General features: G+C 42.7%; 1 protein-coding gene across 1 annotated transcript in view; it reads right to left on the reverse strand.

Annotated features, from left to right (window-relative positions):
* Positions 1-25002, reverse strand: part of Mgam (maltase-glucoamylase) — a 111411-nt gene that overhangs the window by 7896 nt on the left and 78513 nt on the right. Inside the window, exons 68-91 of the mRNA XM_035450910.1 lie at positions 22311-22435; positions 20514-20602; positions 19365-19408; positions 18594-18761; positions 15640-15792; positions 15058-15258; positions 14674-14828; positions 13507-13675; positions 13167-13263; positions 12285-12397; positions 11230-11355; positions 9891-10019; positions 9534-9644; positions 9174-9236; positions 7706-7840; positions 7184-7271; positions 6163-6301; positions 5325-5458; positions 5083-5117; positions 4876-4992; positions 4330-4478; positions 3782-3866; positions 2571-2627; positions 222-346 (exon numbers count right to left, since the gene is read on the reverse strand). Of these exons, the coding sequence (XP_035306801.1) occupies positions 222-346; positions 2571-2627; positions 3782-3866; positions 4330-4478; positions 4876-4992; positions 5083-5117; positions 5325-5458; positions 6163-6301; positions 7184-7271; positions 7706-7840; positions 9174-9236; positions 9534-9644; positions 9891-10019; positions 11230-11355; positions 12285-12397; positions 13167-13263; positions 13507-13675; positions 14674-14828; positions 15058-15258; positions 15640-15792; positions 18594-18761; positions 19365-19408; positions 20514-20602; positions 22311-22435 (2807 nt within the window). The remainder of the gene's footprint in view (positions 1-221; positions 347-2570; positions 2628-3781; positions 3867-4329; positions 4479-4875; positions 4993-5082; positions 5118-5324; positions 5459-6162; positions 6302-7183; positions 7272-7705; positions 7841-9173; positions 9237-9533; positions 9645-9890; positions 10020-11229; positions 11356-12284; positions 12398-13166; positions 13264-13506; positions 13676-14673; positions 14829-15057; positions 15259-15639; positions 15793-18593; positions 18762-19364; positions 19409-20513; positions 20603-22310; positions 22436-25002) is intronic.

Genomic DNA, 25002 nt, shown 5'->3' on the forward strand with positions numbered 1-25002 from the left:
CTTCTTACACCTGTAATTTCACACACTTCAATCTAAAACAATCTAAAACAAATATCTCCAGAGATCATAGTGTTTAAGAGGTTCAACAAAACTGCAAAAAAAAAAAAAATCAGGGAAAATGTTTTCAGACTTCAGAGTGATACTGAAGGGATGAGGAGCCTTCCCCACACATGACTAAGCTCATTACAATGTGAGACAGAACCCCAGCTTCCCCCATTCACCTCAGATGGGTGTTCATGGCAGGCTCCTGCCAGGGCAGGATGTAGCCCCCACGGACATGAAGGTTAATGTGCTCAAGAGGTGCTGGCAAGGTCTTCCATTGTCCCCTTGCATTAATATCTGCACCCTGTGTGGAAAAAGAGAGACGATGATGGTAGAGGTGCACAGAGCCCCAGGGGTGTGCTTAGCAGACATCCCAGACACCTCCGGGACTTGTCTCCCGGTTCCCACCACTCAACACACACCACTTCTACACACTGCCTTCACCTGCTCCACAGAAAACATCCAAAAGGCTTATTTTCGTGTCTTTATCTTTGAAATCTTTCTTGCTTGACACCTTTGTCTTGCTTTATCATATGGCGTCTTTAACTTCCTCATGCGGTAATTCTTATCTTGCCACATGTGAAGTTGAATCTGGCTTCATATGTGAGAGTTTTATTCTGACTTGAGTCATAAATCCCCAGTCTTTCCATACTCTTTCAACTATGACAGGGCTTCTTAGTGTTGGTACCATTGATGGTTTGGGTCAAATAATCATTTGTTGTGAGGATATACTGTGCTTTTGCTCTACTTGGGCTGGTTCAGCCCTTTTGGGCAACCTGATGATCCTCTGCTCCAAGAAGGTCACACTGGTATCAGGTTTTATGGGGGACATTCAATTAGTATATATAGCACATGACATCCCAGAATTGATGGACTCCAGCAATCCCCCTGCCACAGCCTACCTAGAAGCTAGGACTGCAGGCTTGGGCCATGGGACTCAGCAGTCTGGTCCTGTCCTTTTCTGATGTTACGCAGCACTGTTTCTGCCCACTAGAGGACAGTAGCTCCCTATCTCCAGACTCCACAGTGTGTTCCCATAAAAGTTTTGAAAGGCAATTATTAGCTCATCATTGTATTGTTAACCCCAAATGGAAAAGCACCCATCATTCCAATACTCAGCAGACAGTGTTACACCTGGGGCAAGGCTAGGATGCCAACCAAGGCAGCTAGGGTGCAGACTTTAAGGAGGTCCAACACTCTCAAGTCCAAGCAAAGGCAGGACCTTCCTTAAGGTGAGGAAGGTCTTCCACCTTCCAGTGAGGGCCTTCCTTAAGCTATGTATGTACCCTGCGTGTCTCCCTGCCTAGCTCTAGTGTAAGCCCTGACAGATTCAAAAGGACTGTTAAAGTACTGGACAACCAACATGCAAACTCAAGACCATGTGGAGGTCACATGAGGGAAATAGCTGCTCTCTCCATCCAGGGCCCTGGTGCATGACTGAAATCACACAGCTGAATGCTAGTGTATTTCCAGCCTTAAGAGAATCCAGCCTGCAGCCAAGAAGAGGGAAATGACTCAGTGCCCCTGGGACAGAAAATCTCCTTTGTCCTTGTTCCATTTTTACCCAGATCCAGTGCAATGTCCTTGGATGAGAGAGGCTAGTGCATGGCTCTGCTTCTGGCCTTCCTGCTTTTTCTCTCCTTAGAAAGCTCGAAGAGGTGGGCTACTAGGAGAGTAAGAATGCCCCTTTCCTTTAATTCCTCTGCAAGAATTAAGCTCTGTCTCATATGTGGCCCTGAAGAGATCACCTCTAAAGTGTCTTCTCAAGACCTTTCTCTCGGCTTGTCTTCCATGACCTCTATGGCCCAGATATATGTAATAGAGCCCTTGTAATTGTCTTTATAAGTGATCATGTGCTGTTTGGATGCATATTTGAGGATTCATTTATTAGGTAATTATAGGGAAGATCGGTTTTTGAGTATCTAAACCAGCAGATCACAAACCGTGGGACACAACCCCTTTGACACAATCAGCCCTTTCACAGAGGTCACTAAGACCATCAGAAAACACAGATATTTATATTATGATTCATAGCCATAGCAAAATTACTATTATGTAGCAACAAAAATAACTTTATGGTTGGGGTTCACCACAACATGAGGAACTGTATTAAAGGGCTGAAGCATCGGGAAGGTTGAGAAACAATGAGCTATACAATACATGCAGATATTTAGTAAATAGACAGAAGCAAGGTTTCTATGCAAGAGGCAAAAATTGGTTTATGTCACAATTACAAGAAGTAACTAGCCACTGGTGTATACAGTAAAGACATACAGAAAGATAAGATTCACATGTAAATAAAACACATGCCGTGAGCCAGGCACTGATTGAGAGGCTTGCCACGTTATCTCTCTGGTCCTGCTGTCACCCCAGTGGAAGAAGAGAGAACATACGCTAGAGGAAATAAACGGCTTGTGCAGGACAAGCACACATGGTTTCCGGCCGGGGCTGCTGGTGTGAGATTTGTCACATACAAGGACTTGGTACTCTACTGTTTGTCAGGCAATGCTAACATGTAGGAAACTTACTGTGTAGTAGTCATACCAGCGGGCTCTGGGAAAATATGCATCTACAGTTCTGGCATTCTGAAATTAAACACAAACAAGGAGTCTGTATTGGAGCTGCTGTCTAGGACAGAGAAGCCAATGCATGCAGAGAAGAAGTTACAGCTGTAGTGAGAGCCTTGAGTCTTACTGCCCTGAGGTCAGCCGTGGCGGGAAACTGCTTCCTCCTACTCTCTTTAACTGGGAAATTCCCTAATCAATTGCACCCACAATACCCTTTAGAAAGGGCAACTTGAATCACACTAAAAACAGTCTAGTCCACTTCTAGAGGTACAAACATCCTTGTTTGGCTACCGAGCAAAAGAAAAATTTCTAGGTATAGGAAGATATGGGGAACATTAAGTAGCTGGTCTTTAGTCAGAAATCCAATAAAAAGGCTTCAGCTGCTTCCAGGGCCCCTTCCATAAAGAGGTAAGAGATAGCCAGTAGCAGTGAGGTGACCACACTGCTACAAAGCTGTTGGCTCAACAAACTTTGTTTTAGTGCTGAGAGGATTGACTGTTTGCAAGGATTTTCCTTTGATACACTCCCTGCCTGACCATTAGCCCCTTATTCTGCTGAATAAGGGGAAGATTATACCTTCAGATATAACACAAGGTTATTTATCTTCTCCACTGGGCTGTGAAGCAGAATCGTTAGGATAACTGTAGAGAGAGATAATCGGAGGGTAGCCACCTAAATGGTTAATTTTGCTGAGAAAGTTAATAGAATTTAGGGTTGGTTCTTCACAGCTCCAAGAAAAAACGAGTGCAACAGGTGTGGGTGAAAAAATATTTGTTGCAGTTTTGTCCATAACTGGGAAGAGAGAATTTTCTATCTGTCTCCACCTTGACTATAGCAGCAGGGCAATGTAAAGAAAAGATGAAACAAGTGTGAGGAAACTTTCACCTGAGGATTTAGCTTTGAGTCCAAGTTAACAGAATCAAGAGGTAGAGCTTTCTACTATAAGAGGACATGGTGCTCTGGCCCCAGGGTATCATGGGTAGTCTGGCTTTACCTCAATTGCCAGTAGAAATTTTAATGTTTCTTGACCCAATTACAAGAAGGAAATTTTTAAAAGAAAAAAAAGTGAAATGAGAAATATCTCAGAATCCCCAACAAACACACAGGCCTTCTCCTTTCCATGTTTACCCAGCCTAACAGCTGGGGTCCCCCTACCCAGTGTCCATACTCACTGGCTCCAGCACAGGGCTGATGAGGAAGGCTGGACCCAGCAGGAACTGTCTGTCTATATTCCAGGTCTCCCGGTCTGCCACAAACCTAAAAAGGGAAATTAAGGTGTCACAATCAAATCACAAGACACTGAAGCAATCCTCAAGTCTGAACCCGAGCCACAAATGCAGCTGAATACTGCAACATCTTTATTCTCTCTAGTTTGATCAGGTCACATAGACCATACTTCCAACAAGTCACTTCTCTCCGACTTCAGAAGGTGTTTGGGCATGTCAGCTCTATAAAACATCTCCATTCTTTTTCATCATAGCAGAGTCTAAATATGAGGATGACCAATATCCCTCAAATTCCCCCTTGGAATACCTACTTTAATGACATGAATGTATTTGGGCCTGGGTCTACATAAACTACAGAAAATAAGATTGTCTTTGCATGTCCAAATACCAAATAGGATTGATATACGCAATGTGAAAGAATTGTTACATCAACTCCCACTCTGCAGGTTGAATGAGTTATCCATGGGCCAACAGGATTGCAGCTGGACACTCACTCATGGAGAAGAGGCCGCACAACTGTGCTGCCCTCCGTGTGGGCCTTGTACATCAAGGTGTAGAGATATGGCAACAGGGTGTATCTGGTCTCCAGCACACTTCTGGAAATATCCTCAAAGGCTTCATCCCAGGATACAGGGTCTTGTCTCTAAAGCACCAGAAGAAAAGTGTTCAAAGTCCATAAGAGACAACAAAGGAATTCAAGGTCATTGCAAACCTATTTGAATGGCATATCACACATCTAACATACCATAAACTTTAGAAAACGATGAATGGGATGAATAGGACTCTTAGAATATTTTTAATGGACTAGCAAATATCAACAAAATTCTATCAGACAAAAATTGTAAGGCATTCTTTATGAGATATAATGGAAAACAGTCCCTAAGCAAAAAGTCATCAAAATTATATTGGAGATTATGGTTTATAGGAAGAGGATTAATGGCTTTGCAGCTGTCCCAGGGAACACAGGCAGCAGGACTGCTCTCAGAAACTGAGGTAGCATTTCCAGTGGCATTATATAGACAAGGAAGCTGACATCCTACCCTGGTCCCAATGGTGTTGTGGTTCCTGGAGAAGGGGTAAAAGGCTCCCAGCTGCATCCAGCGAACACACATCTCATACTCAGCATCTTGAAAGAACCCACAGATATCTGACCCAGTCTGAAACAACAAGGAACCAAGTGAGCTTTGGTGTTTTCTGAGAGATGCTGCCCCCTTCCTAGGGAGGAGGAGCATGCAAAGAGCACTTACATAGGAGATGCCAAAGAGACTGAACTCCATCATGCCTGCAAGGAGAGAGAGATACAGCAGGGTCAGGACAGGCACTCCTTCTCATCCTCCTCATCCTCCTCGTCCTCGTCCTCGTCCTCCTCCTCCTCCTCCTCTTCCTCCTCCTTCCACCTCACCAAAGATCCTGCACCCCACTCCACACAGAGACCCTGCACCCCACTCCATTCACGGGCAGCAGAGGCCCCTGGGCACAACCCACACACCAATGATGGACTTCCCCAGCTGGTTCCAGGCAGCTGTGTTGTCTCCCAGCCAGTGTCCTGCCCAGCGTCCAGAAGAGGGGAATGTGGAGCGTGTGATGACAATCCCTCTCTCTCCTGTCACCTCCTGAACAGCTCTGGTTGGGGGAACAAGAACATATATTGAAGAAGAGCAAAGCAAGACAATAAAGTTTCTTCTCCAAACCCTTTTACAGTGGAAAATGTTTGCTACATCTGGAGGAGTCTGCAAATCTAATTTATGAAGATTCTGCTGGCTGACTGATGAGGATAATAGCAGCTATCATGCCTTTTTATCCTTTAAAGAAATTATCATGTGATGAACCTCCAGGTAGTCACCAAAAGGTAGGCCTGAAATAAAGGTTCTTGTTATTTATCCAATACTTTTCTTTCTGGATATAAGGAGGAAAATAGCAAAGCTTCCCATAAGATAATTATGATATGGTGTTATTCAATAAAAGAACCATCAACGATCTTATGAAAGTGACCATAATAATTAGAAACAAACAACAATAAAATAACAGGCATATAAAAAGATTTTCAAATTCTGAACTAAAGGAGGGAAGTTTCAGTCCTTTTACTGTTTGTCTCTAACTAAGGCAACTTCCAATGACACTTGCTACACTGTGTGATGACCCAGTGTCCCCAGATGAGTGTGTCCTCACCAGCAATATTTCCCCCTGATGCAATGGTACCTTGTTTAAATCTTGCTTCCAATTATAATCACAGTGTGTGGTCACATGCTCATACACTGTTTGCTTAATAAAATTTACAAAGTTAGATTAGTTGTGCCATCAACTGGAGAGAGGAGAGGGTCACTCACACGTAGGTGGGTCTGGTCTGGGACCACCCATACAGGCTGTGCACATCATAGTGCCGCACCCGGGAGCCATCTGGAAGGATCTGCTCACTCTCCATGCACAGAGTCTTGCTGCTCAGGCCCCTGTCCCTGGCTTCCAAATCTGAGGGAAAGAATACAAAAATCAGTGAAGAAAATTGCTGACCTCTTTTTAGAAGATATTAAGACTAACATTCTCTGCCTGGGTCTTATGCTTCCCAGGAGCATAAGAACAGTAGTCTTCTCTGAGTAGTAAGGTGACTGAAGGCATTTTCAGCATCAAATTCCCCCCAAAAAATGGAGGGGTGGAAGGAACACAGGTTGTGAAGTATGCACAATGGGGCAGGTCATCATAAAAGGTTCGTGTGTGTGTGTGTGTGTGTGTGTGTGTGTGTGTGTGTGTGTGTGGAAGAGAGGAGTTGCCTTCAGCCAGCAGAAGGAAGCATCTAAAACTCTGGAGCTGGAGTTCTCAGTGGTTTTGAGCCTCCTGCCATGAGTCCTCTGTTAGGAAGGCATTCTCACTCTTAACTGCTGAATCACCCTTCGAGTCCCATAACCGTTTAATGCACAAATTATTAAATATTTTATCATATTTCTGTGAGTGGATAGTGTTGTCTGCCTCTCACTCTTTAGGAAATTTAGATTTGGTAATGTCTCTGGAAGGTCACACAACTCAGAAAAGGCATAGCGTATGGAGCTAAGTTATAAACGTGCATCACTCCAAATCCACCCGGTCCATGAAGAAGGGAAGACACTTCATTGTACATCATGGTTCAAAAAGACATTCTGTAAGTTATCAAAACCACAGAGACATTATCACAGTGTGAACAAATTCAAAAAATTTTCTAATGCCTCCAATTGGATAATATGATGTGCTTTTGACTTAGGCAATATTAAACCAAATTAATTAGGGGGAGGTGCCGTGGTGTCATGGAAACCCCAGGATGCTCAGCTCATCTTTCCTGCAGGCACTGAGCAACAAGGGAAGAGATCCCAAGGTCCTTACGTGGCATGTAGGGAGGACGGTTCAGAGTAGCATCGCTGCAGCCTGGAGGAACTGCCCCATTCACAAAGCTGGAGGGTTCATTCATATCCTACAAATAGTGAGATTATGGCTTACTTTTAAAGATACTTAAGTTCTGTCAATTCAGAAACAAAGAAATAGTCACATGTTCAGTATCTAGCATCTCTATCAATGCTGCCCAGAGAGGAAGCACAGGATAGGAAAAACATCTACCCTCAGCATGACAGTCCAGATGGCCTCATTTTTTCATGGACAACCCATGTTCTAAGGATTTCCCACTAACTGTTGTGGAGGTTTTACAGCAGGAAATTCAGGTGGGTTACCACTTACTACATGGAGGACAATTCTAACTTTGATTGCATGACTTCTACTTTGCAATGTCTGAACTCTTTTACTGAAATTGTATCAACTGTCCAGTGTAATGGATTACATGCTCACAACAACACATACACACACAAACACACCCATATCCATGTACACACAGACACATCTATGCACACTTACAATCCACAGGCCATCAAACTTCAAGCTCTTGGTTGGATTCTGTGGGTTTGTGTGGAGTTCTTCAATCTCCTTCTTCCACCACGTGACAGTTGAATTACGGAAAAAGTCTGGGAAGGCCACATAAGCTCTGTATTGCTGTCAAATGACAATAAAATCCAGTTATTGTAAATGAATATATTATACAGGAAGCAGACATTTAATAAGCACTTAATGAATTCTTCTGTCTCCATAGTTGTGCATAGGAATAGTCTGAATAGAACCTCTGCAATATAACATTCTTGACTTCAGAATAATATTTATTCTAAATAAATTTTAAATATTCAGAAAAATATTAAGAATAAAGATTGAAAAGAACAAATAATATACATTCACAGAATTTGGAACCATTATATTGTATAGAATGGACGGGAAAGGAGAATCTGGGCTTTGTGTGGTTAAAACTTAAATTGAAAACTTTGATGCTTGTGTTCAGAATGAGGACTTACCTGATTAATGCTTGAACCTAAGAGGCTTTCTAGATCTCAGCTGTACCGTGTGAACCATGAATGGGACAGCTTCGTGATCAGCTAAACCTTCACACATGTCTGGTACACTAGGACTGTCTTACACTTACTTCCCAAGCACACATACTGATACAATTCCAGTTCCTCAATTAGGATCATGGTTGAGGAAGAGTTAAAGGTCCAGCAAATACTGTATTTCAAAGAGGGCAACCACTCAACCATGTGAACACTGCTCAAAGGTATACCAGAAAAACTCCTAGAATAATGAACAGGCTGCCTCAGGGCTTCAGATAAACATCTTAGAAAGAGGAGTGCCTGATGCTTCTCTTGCCAGTTGTGTCAATGAATTTATTCATACAAGCAACAACTGCAAGTGAAGATGAGAAAAAAATAGGGCTGGAATCTTGACTATTGGTTCCATTAAATGGAAAAGCCTGTTCATAGAAGATATAAAATCAACAATATGAGACTACAAATAAAGGCAAAAGCAAACTCCATAGACTCAATGAAGGATGGAAGGGTGGTGCCAAAATAATGTGTGGATAGGAGCAGCCAGTGTTTGAACATAAATATACACAGAGAAAAAAGATCCCACAACCGAGGACAAAGTCTAGAAACTGTTTTGTAGGAAGAAATGACAGTATTCTTAGAGGTAGCAACTAGTTGAGTTATTAACCCTCAGGAACTGACAGCTGTGGACTGGAAATTGCCCTGTGACATGGAAACTATTTCAGGAAACTTGACACACTGAGTCCTAAGCCCCATGGTCAATAATGTGGACGTCACAGCTTGAAGGAGACACTACTTCACATAAAATAATGGGTCTCAGAATGACAGGAGAAACATTGCTCCTAGGTGATTCTCACATGCATCTGTCATAAGAGTTGACACATATAGTTCCCTAGACATGACTGTCTCTTCCTGGCAACCCTGACTACATCCAGCATCCACAAAAGGCCTTTTACCTCCACTTGACTGTCCCAGTCTAGAGAACTGTTCACCACAATACCAGGGTAATCAGGCCAGACCTATGGAGAGAAAAGATTTAACAGCAATGTCCTGAACAAATTTTCATACAAATAATTTCTTAGAAAACTAAAAGCAAAGGTTCTAGGACTAATAGTTGCCAGGTAGGATTGGCCTAAAGGAGAATGGATTCAATAATGCCCTTAAGCATATGAGTAGATATTAACTGAAAACATAAACTGAAGAAAACCACAACTTTAGAAAGCAAACATAACAGGCACAAACTCAACATTTCTAAAGAGCACTAACAGTGTCTCTGGCCCAGGGTGAGGATCCCTGAATCAACACACAGCTCATACCTTTCCCCAGACAATGTCTCCACCATTGGGATATCTGATAAAGACGTCCTCCTGTAGACCTCGGGTGAAGGCAGGATAGGGCTCTGTCTCATTGCCAGAAATAGCTGGGTCCTGAAAGCAGAGCACAAGGCAGGTGGAAAATTAAGACAGATTATGACAAACAAGATAGGGTAGAAAAGTGAAGTCCCCAATTGCAATTTTCACTATAGAGATTCCGTGACTCCCAGGGAATATACTTATATTAATTGCACTTTTATTTCTCTCTGAGAACTGGAAAGGACAGACATTCTAAGGCGGTCCCCACACAGGCCCATCCATGGTCCCAAGTGCAGCCTGCACATTCACACAAGGACTCACCAGAATGAGGATGACCCGCATCCCATCTCTCTTCATGCGATTGATCAGGTCTGGGAGCCCAGAGAACTTGGGGCTGAGGGTGAAGTCCAGCTGCCTCTCCATGTAGTCGATGTCTGAGTACTGCACGTCCTGGGAGGACACAAGAAAGTGTGGCTGCTGTGGGAACGCTCAGGCTCTGGCAGTTACCACACCTTGTGTCTGGTATTTAAACTGCGGTTTATGACATATTCTAGCTAGGGATCTTGGACCAATTTTTAAAGATTTCACTCAGAAACAGAAAAAAAAATATTTCAATATCAACAAAAAGTTTAAGATGAGTATCTTTAAGACTGTTATAAAATAAATTAGAAACACTGTAGGAAGAAAAATGCTTTGACCTTCTCTATGAGTGTGTCCTGATATCAGTCATGTGTGTTTATGGAAAATAATATCAAATATTCAGTCCTAATATGATACAGATCATAGGTCTCCTGTAAAATAATCAATACTAAAACAGTCCTCACTGTAGGGGACCCAGTGAGGGAGATGATCAAATCCAGCATTCCCAGTGAGATGCTCTGTCACAACAGTGGTCCTCACTCTTAATGCTGGGACCTTTAATACAGTTCTCAAGATATGTTGACCCCATGCCAAAATTGTTTCCCTTGATACTTCATACCTGCTTTTGGTACTGCAATGGGTCATAATGTAAATATCTGTGTTTCCCAATGACCTAAGCTAAGCCCTATGAAATCCTCATTTGACACCCCAAAAGAGGTCACAACCCATAAATTGAGAACGACTGTGCTACACGAAGTGTTTTGCACTAATGCAACACAGAACAATACATACAAGACAAAGGGTCACAACATGATTTCTGATTGTTGGACCTCTTGTTTTGAGTGAATGTGGCTGTTTCTGTATGTGATTCCACTACAAACTCAATACAGGATTCCATTGTGGAGTCAATGAAAAGCTCAGAGCTCAGGGAGCATTCACTGTACTGTGCCAGGCCCAAGAAAGCAGTCCTCAGACTGAATGTGTTCCCTGAGTTTGGGTCAAGTTAGCTTAACCAGGCAAAACTAATATGGAGTGGTATTTATCAATATGTCAGTAAGGCCAGTATAGATAGATATCTTGAAGTCAGTCAAGAAGCAGAGGAAAGCCTGGTACAGGAGGCAGCATCCATGAACCAGGCTTAGCTCCTCCTTGTTAATCTAAGCCACCACATTTATGAGGGCAGTGGTCTCCCCTGAATCACTATGGATGGTCTAGGCTCAGTGTGACATGAGAAAGCACAGTATAGCATTTTAAAACCACACTTAAATCTGACAAACAAATCCTCAACAGATGCACATACATAGGGGATCTGCTTAGCCACCATCTCATCATACAAGCTGGCGATCTCAGTGTCATTCTCATATCCATAGCGACACAGCTGGAATCCCAGGGACCAGTAAGGTACCATCACTGGCCGACCAATCAACTAGAAAACAGACAGAAAGTGTTAGTATTTTTAAGGAGAACCCAGGTTGTACTTAAAGAAGGGAATATTTGACTACCCCAAGTTAGACAACACATTGAACTCTAAGAAAGAAATTCGGGGGACACAGACCCCTCTGCCCTGATGACACCCTGAGAAAATCTTTCTGGCAGTCTAGAGCTTACTTTCGAGGAATTCTGAAAACTCTTGCTGTACTCTAGCTTTAAGTGAAGTCTACTGCAGTGGTTATGAGCACAAACCCCCAGGTAAAATCCCTAAGTTAGCAAACCAGTTCCAGTTCTAGCAGGTGTGACCACAGGGAAAGTTAAGTAAAGTTTTTCTCTTGTAAACATGGATAAAAGTAGTTTCTATCTCACAATTTTTTTTAATCAGGATTGAATACGTTGATGTTTGTGAAGTGAACCGACACTGGGAGTTTGGACTGCCGCCGCCATAGTTAACATTTCCTTTTCACCCCAACACTGTCACTGCCACGAATATAATGGTCATTGTTCCCTGACCATCAGGACCCTAACTAATGTCACAATTGCCAGCACTAATGACATTATCTCCTCCTCTGTCATCAGCTGCATAGCCACCACTGCCACAATCATCAACACATCCATCACCCCTTACAAAAGATTTCCACCAACACTGCTAACACTGCTACCAACACTCTCCTCCCTATCACCGTTACCATACACCCAGACTACCACTAAACTCACCACCACCACCCTATAAATATCCCTACACTGCCACAACAGTTAGAGAAGATACGAAGTCATGCTGTTGGGATGCATTTCTTTTCTATGATAGCATTTTCAATTAAAGCAACAACGGTAATTAGCATGTGAGAATTACGCTTATAAACACATGACTGGAAGCAGAGGGCATGCTAACATTAATACATGTCCATCAGATGAACTTCCTACCTCTGTGTACTGCTGAGTGACAAGTTCGGGAGTTGGCCCCAAAAATACATAAAAATCCAAAACTCCCCCCGTGGTGCGGTATGTGAGAGCAGGCGTGGGCTGGAACGTCACGTCTGAAAATACAGGAAAATATCAACAAAGATGAAAGCCTTCTGCTTAACCAACTAGACTTGAGAGTATTTCTCTTGCTTCCCAACTTAGAACATTGATGGCAGATATTCTATATTAAATCAACAGAATAAAAGAAGAAAAAGCCTACAGGATTCTATTCCTTTAATGGGCCTTATTAGACTCTTTAAGAATCTGAAATTTTTAATTATCATAACTTCTATTTCATAGTAGTATAAAACTCTTAAGAAATATCAAAGTAGCCCTGGGAATCTCAGTGTCCTCCTCCAATATCTTCCCACAATGAAACATTGTTGCCAAACTACCAAAAGTCCGCTGATGAGAAACTATTAATTCCATTATAAATCACATTTGCTTCACTACCAGCCACAGTGTGTATTTCCTGAACTTGATTTTATGACCCTCTTTTATGTAGCATACAAAATATTGTTACCCTCATTCTGTCAGAGGCAATATTCTAACCCAATAGTTTGACAGTAATTTAAGTGATATAGCCAATTACCTCCAGCTGACCCCCAGGAATTAGGGACAGTTGGTTTTGCTATGCCTTCTCATGTAATTGTTGCCAAACAAAAGTTTAGTAAGCATAGCAATAATAAATCTCTAGTATAAGATGAATGCTAAGCAGGAGGAAAAAAAAAAAAACTTTTTCCTACAGATGCTAGTTTGGGCTTAAAATACAGCCAAGCCAAATACTTTCTAAAGTGAAGCAAGAATCATTAGCAAACAATAAGGGACACAGGTTCATCCTACCCATGGCATTGCTGTTCAGCAGGAGGACTCCGTGGGCATTGCCATCCTCCTCTAGCCCCATGTAGTAAGGATGGACACCATAGGAATTCTTCTTGTACTGAGAAGAACAGGGAAAAGAGGTTAGGAGACTGGATGCATGGGAAGAAACTCAAGAGAAACTTGACTGTTACATTGAGTCAAGATTCTCCTGGTAACAACAGGAGAGGGAAAGGGAGCTTAAAAACATGTCCATCTGCCTGGCAGTGCAAGGCAACAATCACGTGGAGTCTGGAAAGAAGAAGCCCAAGACACACAGTGTGGATGGAGAGGACAGAACACAGACCACAAACCCTGTGCTTACCCCCGGGGGCTCGTCCCTGGAAAACATGCCCCACGTGTGCCAGTTCAGGTCTATCTTGAAGCTTGTGTGCTCAGTTTCCCCAAAGCCATAGATGTGTGTGGAGGGCAGGCGGGTGGAGATGCGGATAAACATGTCATTGAAGGTGAAGCCAAGGAGCTGAGAGTCCCAGCTGCAGGGGGAGAAGGGACGTTTACAAAAGAAAGCCAGGGTCCCAGGAGGTTACAACCGCTGCCTTCCTGAGGACAACAGAGCTCTGGATCCTCCTCGTACCACCAGAGCTAGATTGTCCTCCCAACAAAACACAAACCTATCTGCGTAATGCAATCACAAACACTCCCATTAATGGTCCAACAGTCAGCCTTCACCTATCTTCCTCCCATCTCTGCCTCCCCCAGTGCCTTCTCCATCAGGGGAAATCCAAGCATCCTCGCCATCTCAACTGCTATCACTCACACCTGCCCTGTCATTTCTGCTCCCTGAGGGCCCTCCTCCTGCAGGCATCCAGGACTGTGACTGAAGAGACACCACATCATGTCACAGCTCTGCCCATATTCCTCAGTGATTTCTCCCCAGAGCTTCAGCACTGCTCTGCTTACAAAACCCACCTCACACCCTTGCTTTCTCTCCCACTCTCATCCTTGAGTGATTTCACCAAATGCTGCTCCTTGACATGCCTACTTTCTTGGCTGTGTGTTATGCTCCATATCTTCCTTCTATCAAAAATGTCCCTCCCTCCACCTGGAACTCCATGTAAGGCCCTTCCTCATCCAGGTTCTATTTCAAGTGACACTTCTTCCCAGAAAGACAAATTCACACCACAGTATCAGAAGTAGAGACTTCCCTATTACTTGGTTAAGCCCATTTTCCTATACAACATGATTGCAGCCACATGAGCTTCCTATATATATTGTCTTACAATAACACCTAAGACCCAGAAGGAAGTACTGAAATATTTGTTGGATATATTATTCCTTCTGTAACTGCCTTAGTAATCACCCTCAGGATACTGAAGATTTCCCCTAAGGACAGACCAAGAGGAAATTGCTTCCCCATGGTTGTGGTCATGTGTATTGTGACACTTTAAGTCAGGCTGTCTGCAATGACAATGGACCTGGTGAGGAATGCTTAGGAAAGCAGGAAGTCCAAGTCAGACCAGGGCCCACTTACATCACAGTGCCTGTACTCTTCCTGCGAATTTCTATCCCAAATGGATTCTCCTTGATGAGGACATCGTAGAGACGGCCGTCAGTTGTGCTGGACGGAGAACTGGGGATATTCAGAGGCACTGGGACTTCATACCGACTGTGGTTGGGATCGTAGATCTAGACCAGAGGAAATGGATTTAAGAAGCAGGTGAGAGAGTAACTGCTGATGTTCCGTAATACTGTCAAAAAAGGATCTTATTTCTCTCTGGATTTGGCTAAGATACAGTGTATTTCACTGTGGAAATCTAAACACACTACTTCTTTTAAAGTTCTGTAGTCTTAACTAGCAAAGAGCAGCATGACTGGAAAGGCCCTGTGCACACCTGATTGCACACACTGCCTTTACCTTAAACTGCAGCATTTCATTCTTGTGGTAGACCACGCTCAGTTGCAGTTGCTTCACGGGTGTAGACGGGAAGGCGTTGCTATAAGGAGAATTCTTCAAGGAGATGTTGGCTGTGGCCTCCTTCTCAAGATGCTGAACATTGCTGACTGAGTACAGGTCATTGACAAAGTAGCAATAAGGGACCCCAGGAGTGTTGGATTCCTGAAAAGAAAGTCAATATCCTAGATCAGCAAGGATCTGAAGTTATCAAATAGAAAGTTAGGAAGGTCAATTTGTATGAAAAAAGTGTGTGTGTGTGTGTGTGTGTGTGTGTGTGTGTAGGCACACATGTGTGTGATTTTAAATATATATATTTAAATATATATTTATTTAAATATATATTAATATATATATATTAATAGTTGGTCTTCACGAAATGTACTTATTCAAAATATCCCAGTCCTATCCCCAGTTAAGCTCCAGTCTTCCCCAGATTCCAGAACAGGTCCTTTCTCCCTGTGGATTTCGGTGTATGCAAAAGTACACTGACACGTTGTTCTCATGAAACATTTATAAAATATCACACATTTTCAGTTAGATTACCTTCCAGATACAGCCTCGGGCAGCGCAGCTTGCCTCGGAAGCCCCAGTTTGATCGGGATAACAGTCCATCTTTTCCTCATCCTTTATGCTGTCTTCCCACTCCACCGTGTATGATTCATTGAGCAGAAGTTGGATGCCCGTGATAACTGCAACCTGTCAGGGTGGACAAGGCACAAGAAATTCGTCATTAGGGACAAAATCCTTACACAACCTGAGGATACCTTTAGATAACTGAGCGGAAAGGAGAAGAGAGTCTCAACAACGCAAGGCGTATGACTGGCTTACAGGAAGACCTGTGTATTGATGCTGGGGCCATCAACAGAGACGGGGAAATGCCAGTGCCCTTACTCCATTAGAATCGTCCCTATCATATTGGGGAAGAACAGGGACAAATAACAGTTGCTGTGACCATTCTTTTTCATTCCTTCCCTGACCTACCTGTCCCTTTTGTCACAAAATCTCTTTTCTGCTCTTCTAGAATTTATCTTCGTTTCTTGTGCTTCACTCCCCAAAGCAATGTCCCTACCCGTGAGGGGCACATAGAAAATGTGTAATGCCAATCAAAGGCCCAGGTTCCTGTAATGGTTAGTGTTGCCAACTTCCCATACACTGGAATGACCTGGAGCATGCGTCTCTGGCCATGCGTGTGGGAGAAAATCTCTGTTGCTTTGGTTGATGAGGGAATATCTGCCCATTGCGGGTGGTGGTACTTCCTGGCTGGCATACTGGGCTGAGGAGCAGTATTCATTCGTGGTTCTTGGCTTCCTGTTTGTGAACGTGATGCAACCATATGCTTAGTTCCTGACACCTTGACTTTCCCATCGTGATGGACCATACCTTTAAGCCACAAGCCAGAGTAAGTGTTTTCCTCATGAGTTGCTCTTGTCAGTGCATTTTATCAAAAACAAGGAAAGAAACTGAGGCAGCTCCCATCCCCACAGTTCTATGGGATCTTACACAAACTAAGTGAACTTATTGAATCTCAGTTTAATCAATTATAAAACTGGAGAGTTGTAAAAAAAATGATAACATTTCCTTCCATACCTAACACGTATCCAAACCCATCTGCTTAAATCTTCAAACATTCTGATATCATACTCATCAAATAAATAATCAACGTGTCTCTATTTTTTTTTAATATTTGGCTTTTCTTTAACCCTCTCACTTTTTTAGGTGACATTTTAAGAACCATCATGCTTCTCTCAGGCTCCTCCCTGTCTGACACTTTACCATCTTACCAATTCCAACTGTCCACCACCATCTCTAACAAGGCCTTGGTTCAAGGACCACTGTAAGACTCTTTGGCAACTAAATCAAGTACAGCCTTTGCAGTTCAGCACCTAAGACCCTCCGAAATCTGACCACATGTTTCCTCTAGAATAAACTGATCTCCACTTAGAACTAAGTGTTCCTGATGCTACACACACACAGCATTGTCAGGGTGATAGTATGAGGCTATTCTCGGTTCTTAGATTGGCTGATTTTTACATCTCAACTTGAATGGCTTTACTTTCCTTTTATGGCCAAGTGGGGCCCATTTTGGAACATACTTCCTGTTGTCTTATTCATAAACCATGTGTCCTTCTGTACTAGCTCATTTTAGAAGAGAAAAGCTCTCAGGAGATGCTACCTTACAGTCTGTGAATTACAGCTCTGGCTTTGAAAAGTTAGCATCAAGGTCACCAACAGCAGCTGGGCAAGTGTTCCTTTCTCCATTCAAGGATTTCCTCCCTCAGCGTGACCCCCAATGGCCTCTCTTTTCTGTCTCTTCTTCCTGCTTATTTTGTTTTCCCTTTTCATTTCTCCTGGAATGGGATGCTGTGACAGAACCAAGCATCCACTTGCAATCACGAGAGAAGAAGGGGCCTCAATCCATACACCCCTCAGCTGCTCAGTGCATGACAGTAACTCTCCATCTCTTAATTTCAATACAAGGACAAAATGCTCAGGCTTTTTTAACTTTTGGGGATGTCTTGTCATATTCAACTAATGAATCTCATCTGACACATCACGTTTATAACTCCATCACCCACTCTGAACAGCAAGCTCTGACACCAACAGATATAAAGCCACCCACACACCACTGTATGTTATGGTGTCTGAGTCCTGAATATGTGTTATCAAGAAAAAACATCACATACGATAACATGCCATTACACTAGACTATAAACTGACTCATTTTCCCGAAATTTGATGGCAATCCAGCAGTTCACGACATGTGCTCAAGATTACTGGGAGAGGATTTTTCCTTATATCGGGGTGTGGAGGAATGTAACACAGTTCTGTCTGGTGGATAAGGTTGCATTACTTTCCAATGAAGAATTATTTGTTATCCCTAATCCAATAAATAACCATTTGAGTAAGATCTTCAAATACTTTGTCTTAAATGTGCCGTGAGAATACATATGTATGTTGGAGTGAGAGTTTCAATACTGAAGAAAGCAGGGGGAGAAAGAATCTTGACAAAGCTAAAACTTTAAAAAAAATTCAAAAATTTAGCTCATCAGTCCTCAGCACTGGCCGTTAGTTCTCAGATCCCCATTTGTCTGACCTAACCCCAGCTTCCTTTTCTACGCTACTCGTGTGTGTGTGTGTGTGTGTGTGTGTGTGTGTGTGTGTGTGTGTGTGTGTGTGTGTGCATATATGTTTGTTAGTGTGTATTATATATGTATATACTATATGTATCTATATATTTTAATAAAGTTAGTAAGAAAGCAGGACACTTAAGAGATAAAAAGCAAAACAAAAACATTTGCCTTTACCATTCTTGCTCCACAAGCTCCCTGACTCATTTCAGCTCAGACTGTCTCCCAAATGTCATCATATTTCTTCATAGTGTGACCTTCCCATCAGGCCTCAGAGGCACTGTCATCTTTTTAGAAACCCAGTGACTTTAGCAGGAAGAGTCACCATCATGCCAATTTGAAAAGCCTCAACCAAAAGTAGAGACTTACCTTCATGTTAGGATCATAAGTGACCTGAGGGGACATCTGACTTGTGACACCATTGTGTTTCACTGTAACATTGTGAAGCACCTGTGTTCCAAAAATTTTAATCTCCTGAAATGCTAAATCATCAGGGTTCGAGAAGGTTGATCCTACGGCACTCACGTCCAAGTGGTTCTGAAATACATCAAGCATAATTATGCACAAATTAATGGGCTGAGGTTCTGTAGGCCCTCAAGTGCCCATCCTAGACCACCTGCCCATCCTAGACCACCTGCCCATCATAGACCACCTGCCCATCATAGACCACCCGCCCATCCTAGCCCACCCGCCCATCCTAGCCCACCCGCCCAACCTAGACCACGCCCATCCTAGACCACGCCCATCCTAGACCACACGCCCATCCTAGACCACCAGCCCATCCTAGACCACACGCCCATCCTTGATCACATGTTCAGCTGCTGTAACAGCCTTTGAGTTTTCTCTACTAATGCATATTTAGGCTAAAAACAATGAGAACACACAGACACTTTATATAACTATATAAAGACACCAGCTTCATAAAACAACTATTGAAAAATATGACTTGCTCTGATTTATGGATATTATTGCTTCCTTTTGACAGCACAAATGATGGCATTACTGGGAATTAAGTCACAAATGAGGATGTGCTCATCCATAGTCATTCCTGAAAATGCAGTCACACACAAACACATGCCAATAGGTGCTAATGTTCAGATAAAAGGCCACCCTTCAGATGCCTAAAAATATTCTACTTACTTGAGTGACTGAAAATTTACATAGAATGTTATTGGTTGTGAGATCTGAAAACAAAAGAGAGATGAGTCAGCCTGGCCCGGTCACTGCAAAAGGCCACATTTATCTCCTCGCCTTACAGCTGACAGTTCATTCTGAAAATCCAAGACATACGTCTTTATGACAGATTAACATTCCACTAAATCTAGTAACACAACCTCTTCATTTACCCATCAGTGAGCACAGGCTGCTGCATGTCTTCTCTGGTGGCAATAACACCACAATGGACATGGAGGACAGTAAGAGAAGTACTTACCCACCACATGTTTATGTGAATTTTTACAAAAGAAGTGCATGGCACTGCAGTTGCCAAGGGGCAGAGGATTAGGGAAGGTGCTTAGTGGTCAGAGACATTGCGTTACAAGAGTATAATAACATTGAGTTATTCTGGGAGATAAGGGGTAGTGTGGTTGAGAATGAATGTCTTCACTGTTGATCGTATTGAAGGTGATCAGCAAACAACGAATATGTTGAAGACCTTGAATACAGTCAAACTTGGCCAATTTATCATTTTTAAAGAAAACGAAGATGTTTAAAACTGTATCTTGAGAATGACAAAATTATGAACAAACTATACAAGTCCAAGCCATTGCTTTGCTTTCTCCTCATGACCATAACCCTGCAAAACTCTCCGAAAATCTTTTCAAAGCAGGTATTCCATAGTGGTCTATTTCCTAAGTTAGGGCCACAAGATTCCTTCACAGTAACTGATGTGTCCAAAGCAGTTTGGTGTATAGACACTGGGAGTGTGTATGCTCACTGCCTCATACTGACATGAGTACGGTTTTCATGTCACCAACATTTGGGTTTGGGGGTGACACATATTTCAAAGCAGATGAATTAAAGAACCAGTCATAAAACTGTGCCCCTTGAGTGTCTATTAATAAAATTGAGAGTCTAGCCAACAGGAGAATTGAGAGGGGGTTGAAGAAAAAGTGTTCTCCCTTCATCCCTCATGGCCTCTGACCAGTCCATCCAGAAACACACGTTTTCCCTGGGAGGATGCTCTAGGATGCCTGGTGATATTTCACTCACAGAAGAATGGCCAGCAGGGGTGAAGGCACAGAGTGAGACATGCAGGTGTGCAGTGGCCACACCCCTCACAGCACTCACCCTTTGACTTCCCATCATCCCAGAACAGTTCTCCTCGTGCTTCTTTGTTCTCATCCAGGGCAATGAGAAGACCAAGAGGGTTCATCCGGCTGTGGGGGACAAGATTCACACAAGGCACAAATCCTTAGGACTCAAAGAATTTTGCCAAACATTTGCATCAAATTTCAACTGAGAAGGATACTAGACAGTTACATATGACTTCTTTGCTTTAGGGGCAGAGGGAGAATATCCTAAGTATCTTCCTCCAATAAAAATTTTACAAGATGAAGTATTTTAAAGATCTAGGAAGGGAGCACACATGTAAGCCTTAGAACTTCTGAACTGCTGCCATAGTTACCATTAAAACTGCCACTCTAGTGACAATATAGGTTGTTATTAGAGAGGAAGAAATCCTAGACTATGGTGCTATGATCCAGGGCATTTTAGACATGCTACTCCAGGGAAGAATCTTGGTGATTTGAATTAAGTTACAATCTGTATGTGTCAATGATAGAGAAATGTGTAATTAGAAATGGAGGCAAATGGATGGGGGATACACTGAGATCACACAGTGATAAAGCACTTGCCTACCTAGTATGTTCTACACCCTGGTCATTAGGCCAAGGGTCATAGAAGCATAAGCTCAAGTGCAGCAAAACAATTGGCTATATTGGAGGAACAGCATCTTTGGGGCAGTGAAAACCAGCTCTACTATTAACACACTGAAAAAGATAGAGGTGCCAAAGTCAACTTGGAATCTCCTTTCCATAGACTACGAGCATCCTGTTCTTGAAGGGGTCAAATGTCAAGCTAGGGAGCAACAAGACTTTAATTTTTGAAGCAGAAATTTGCTCTCAGTATACAAAGTGACCTGAAACTGGCGTTATTTGACCTGAGGGGGAAAGGATGAGGAAAAGCAGTGATTAGATTTAGTCATGTTTTCATAAAAGTCTATAAGTTGAAATATTAAGAAAATGAGGGAGGTTCAAAGGGGGGGGAGGTTTCAAGCCTCCTAAGAAGTCCCTGTCTATTGAAACCTACTGGGGCTAAACTTTGAAGCCTGTAAGGATGCCAACAAGTACCTCTTCTGTAGAGACAAAATTATAATTGTGCAAAGAAAGATGAGAAAAAGTCAGTGGCTCAGGAGAAGTGGGTGAGACTTGAGTTTGTGTTGCTAAAATCCAATTATGAATTAAAAAGAAAAAACCTGCTCAATTATTGATAAGAAAGAGGAAACCAGGTTTGTAGGAGCATAGTCAATGGAACCCAAATCTAGATCAGAGACAGTGTGAGGCTGGAACAGACAACTATGGCTAGGTCATCAGGCCAAGTCAGGTAGGAAGAATACTGTGTGGGACTGCTCAGAACTGGGTTTTCTCAACTCATGAGACTTACAATGTGAAAATGTCGATAGCCCTGGGAAAGCCAGGGTTGCCTACTACAATTTATTCTCAAAACAAAATGAGTAAAAAGACCAGGAGGAAAGTCTTTCTGAGTCCAGCAAGGGGAAGTTCTCTGTCAAGAGAACCTATGGTGGAGACTGCAGGAAACCCAAGAGCAGAGTTTGATGACTGCCCCACAACAACAACCCACACAGAGATCAAGTATCTTCCCTCCATACTGTGCCTATTGTGTCAGCATCTCGGGGTCAACAGAAGCCTGCTGGAGGAAGCAGACAAAATACAAAAAGTAGAGAAATTTAAGTTCAATAAAATGACTTTTGGCCTTAAGGCCAATACTGGAGAGATCGATCGGTGACTCTCAACAAAAGAATGAGCTCAGAGGTGTGTGACGCAGAACTGTGTGCTCCTTATTCACCTTAAGTGAGTGTTCAGGGCAGGTCGTTGCCACGGCAGGATGTAGCCCCCACGGACATGAAGATTGATGTGCTCAAGAGGGGCTGCTAAGGTCTTCCACTCTCCTGTTGAATTGATAGCTACACCCTGGTGTCAAAAGGAGAAGAAATGATGAGGAAATGCACACATCCCTCCCTGAGCAGCACAGCCCATCCACCTCCCTAAACCTGCTGCCTCGTCATCACCATTTGTCGCACACATGCTTTCATACCTTGTTCATCCACCTGCTGCTGTGTCAGCCTGGCTGTGCTTCTCTAAGTCTCCATGAGAGTCCCTGACCTTTGTAGGATCTCATGTAAACCCCGGACACCCTCACCCTACAACCTACTGTGAAGGTACGAAGTACTTCAGGATGACACTGGGCAATATCTGCATTTATTTCTGGTTGACTGCGGATGTGCTGTCCTTACTCCCACCTGGCCAAGTTCCTATCTACATTGATAGATGCTCCCTTGCAAAGATGGGTATGAGCAGACTTATTTACATATCACTATCTTAAACTGATTTTCCTGTCTTACACTTAACACCTTTGCGGGGCCTCGTGTGAAAGATGCCCACTCATCAGAGCCACAACCTAAAATTCTTTCACATTTTCTCAACCACAGCAGGGCTTCATAATGCAGGCATTTCTTTGCATTTTTCTCTTTTATTGAAAATAGATTTATCTCCATACAATATATTCTGATTACAGTTTCTCCTCTCTCTATGCCTGCCAGTTCCTCCCTACTTTCCCTTCTATCTGGATCTACTCCCTTTATGTCTATCCTTAGAAAAAAGTCATCTAAAAGATAATAACATAATATAATAAGATAAAGCAAAAAAATGGAATAAGACAGAAGACACAGAAGGAAGAGCCCAAGAAAAAGCACAAGAAACACCTATAGATGAAGAGTCATACTTGTTCACGCAACCATGAATCCCATAAAAACACAGAAACCAGAAGCCATAATATATACCCTAAATCTATATGGTAATGCACATATACAGACATACGTATACACATACATACAAACATACAATGAAAACTGAAAATGTAAAATCTGGTATATTATGAGATGCTGTTGAGTTTGATTTCTGTTGGCCATCTATTGCAGGGCATGTAACCTACTCTTAAGAGTAATTTGTTTTCAAGTGGGTCCCCCTTGAAGGAAACTAATTTTTCATTTGAAGACACTTGTCAATTGAAGGTAACTTCTGAGTTATGATGGGTGCATGTGTCCAGTGCTCCTCTCAGCTCTAACAGATGCCAGTCAATGCCAGCACTATTAACAATTAGGTTAAAAAGTTCTTTTCTGTGATGTTATCCTAGTGTGTGTGTGTGTGTGTGTGTGTGTGTGTGTGTACATGGGCCTTAGTGTGTGTGTGTATGTGTGTGTGTGTGTACATGGGCCTTAGTGTGTGTGTGTGTGTGTGTGTGTGTGTGTGTGTGTGTGTGTGTGTGTACATGGGCCTTAGTGTGTGTGTGTGTGTGTGTGTGTGTGTGTGTGCTGTATACTTGTGTTCATATGTGTGCACATGTACACATGGCTGTATGTCAGTGTTTCTCAACTTTCCTAATGCTGCAACCCTTTAATACAATTCTTTATGTTGTTGTGACCCCCAAACATAAAATTATTTTTGTTGCTACTTCATAACTGTAATTTTGCTGCTGTTCTGAATCATAGTATAAATATCTGATAGGCAGGATATCTGATATGTGACTCCTGTGAAAGGGTCATCTGGCCCCAAAGGGATCACCAGCCACAGGTTGAGAACCACTGCTGTATATGAATGTGTACATGGGCTTTAGTGTGTGTGTGTGTGTGTGTGTGTGTGTGTGTGTGTGTGTGTGTGTGTGTGCCCACAATCTTAAACATGCATAGGCCAGATTGCTATCTTCATCATTCTCTCCGCCTTGTTTATTTATTTGTTGGTTAGTTTTTAAGAAAGGTTCTCTCACTGAACCCAGGGTTACTGATTTGCTAGACTGGCTGGATCCTCTTTGTCTGTCTCTCCAGCACTAGGATCACAACTTATTTGATAGTGCTATTACCTTACAGATTTCTCTTGCTATGTGACTATAAAAAGTTTATGTTTCTGCTTCCACAGTGTAGCATGTCATTTGGGGCAACTCGAATCCCTGATCCCAGGCCGTAGTCACTCAAACTCAGCCCTGAATAAATGACTTCACGTTCTATTTGGAATAAAATCTTTGCTTTTAGTTGGCAACACTGTCTCACGTATCTTAGCTAATCACATGGAGCAATTCTTTAGCATCTGTGCAGAAACAGCAGACACTTAAATATAGAGGGGAAAGGTTCTCCGTGAGGGCACACTCACATAAACAGAAATGAGATCTAACATTACTCTTAAGTGCTTTCTGATATTGGAAAGAGAGCTCGCTAGTGCCTTCACCGTATGGCTAACAGTGACATGAGGAGAGACGCATTCACAATGCGCCAGGCACCAGACTGTAGGATTACATGTCACTTCACAGCACTTCTCTAAAAGAGTGACTGGCACTTGTCTGGTCCAAACAGGAAGTGAGAAGGCAGCTTACAAGGGTTGAGTGACCCATGCTAGACCACAGCAGGTGATTTCCAGTGTGAGGATTTGGCCTGTTATCTGCTGAGTCTGTCACCCTCAGGGCTGTTGAACTTTCACACTGCTGGGTT

This window comes from Cricetulus griseus (assembly GCF_003668045.3).
Source record: "Cricetulus griseus strain 17A/GY chromosome 1 unlocalized genomic scaffold, alternate assembly CriGri-PICRH-1.0 chr1_0, whole genome shotgun sequence".
In the NCBI taxonomy this organism is placed as follows: domain Eukaryota; kingdom Metazoa; phylum Chordata; class Mammalia; order Rodentia; family Cricetidae; genus Cricetulus; species Cricetulus griseus.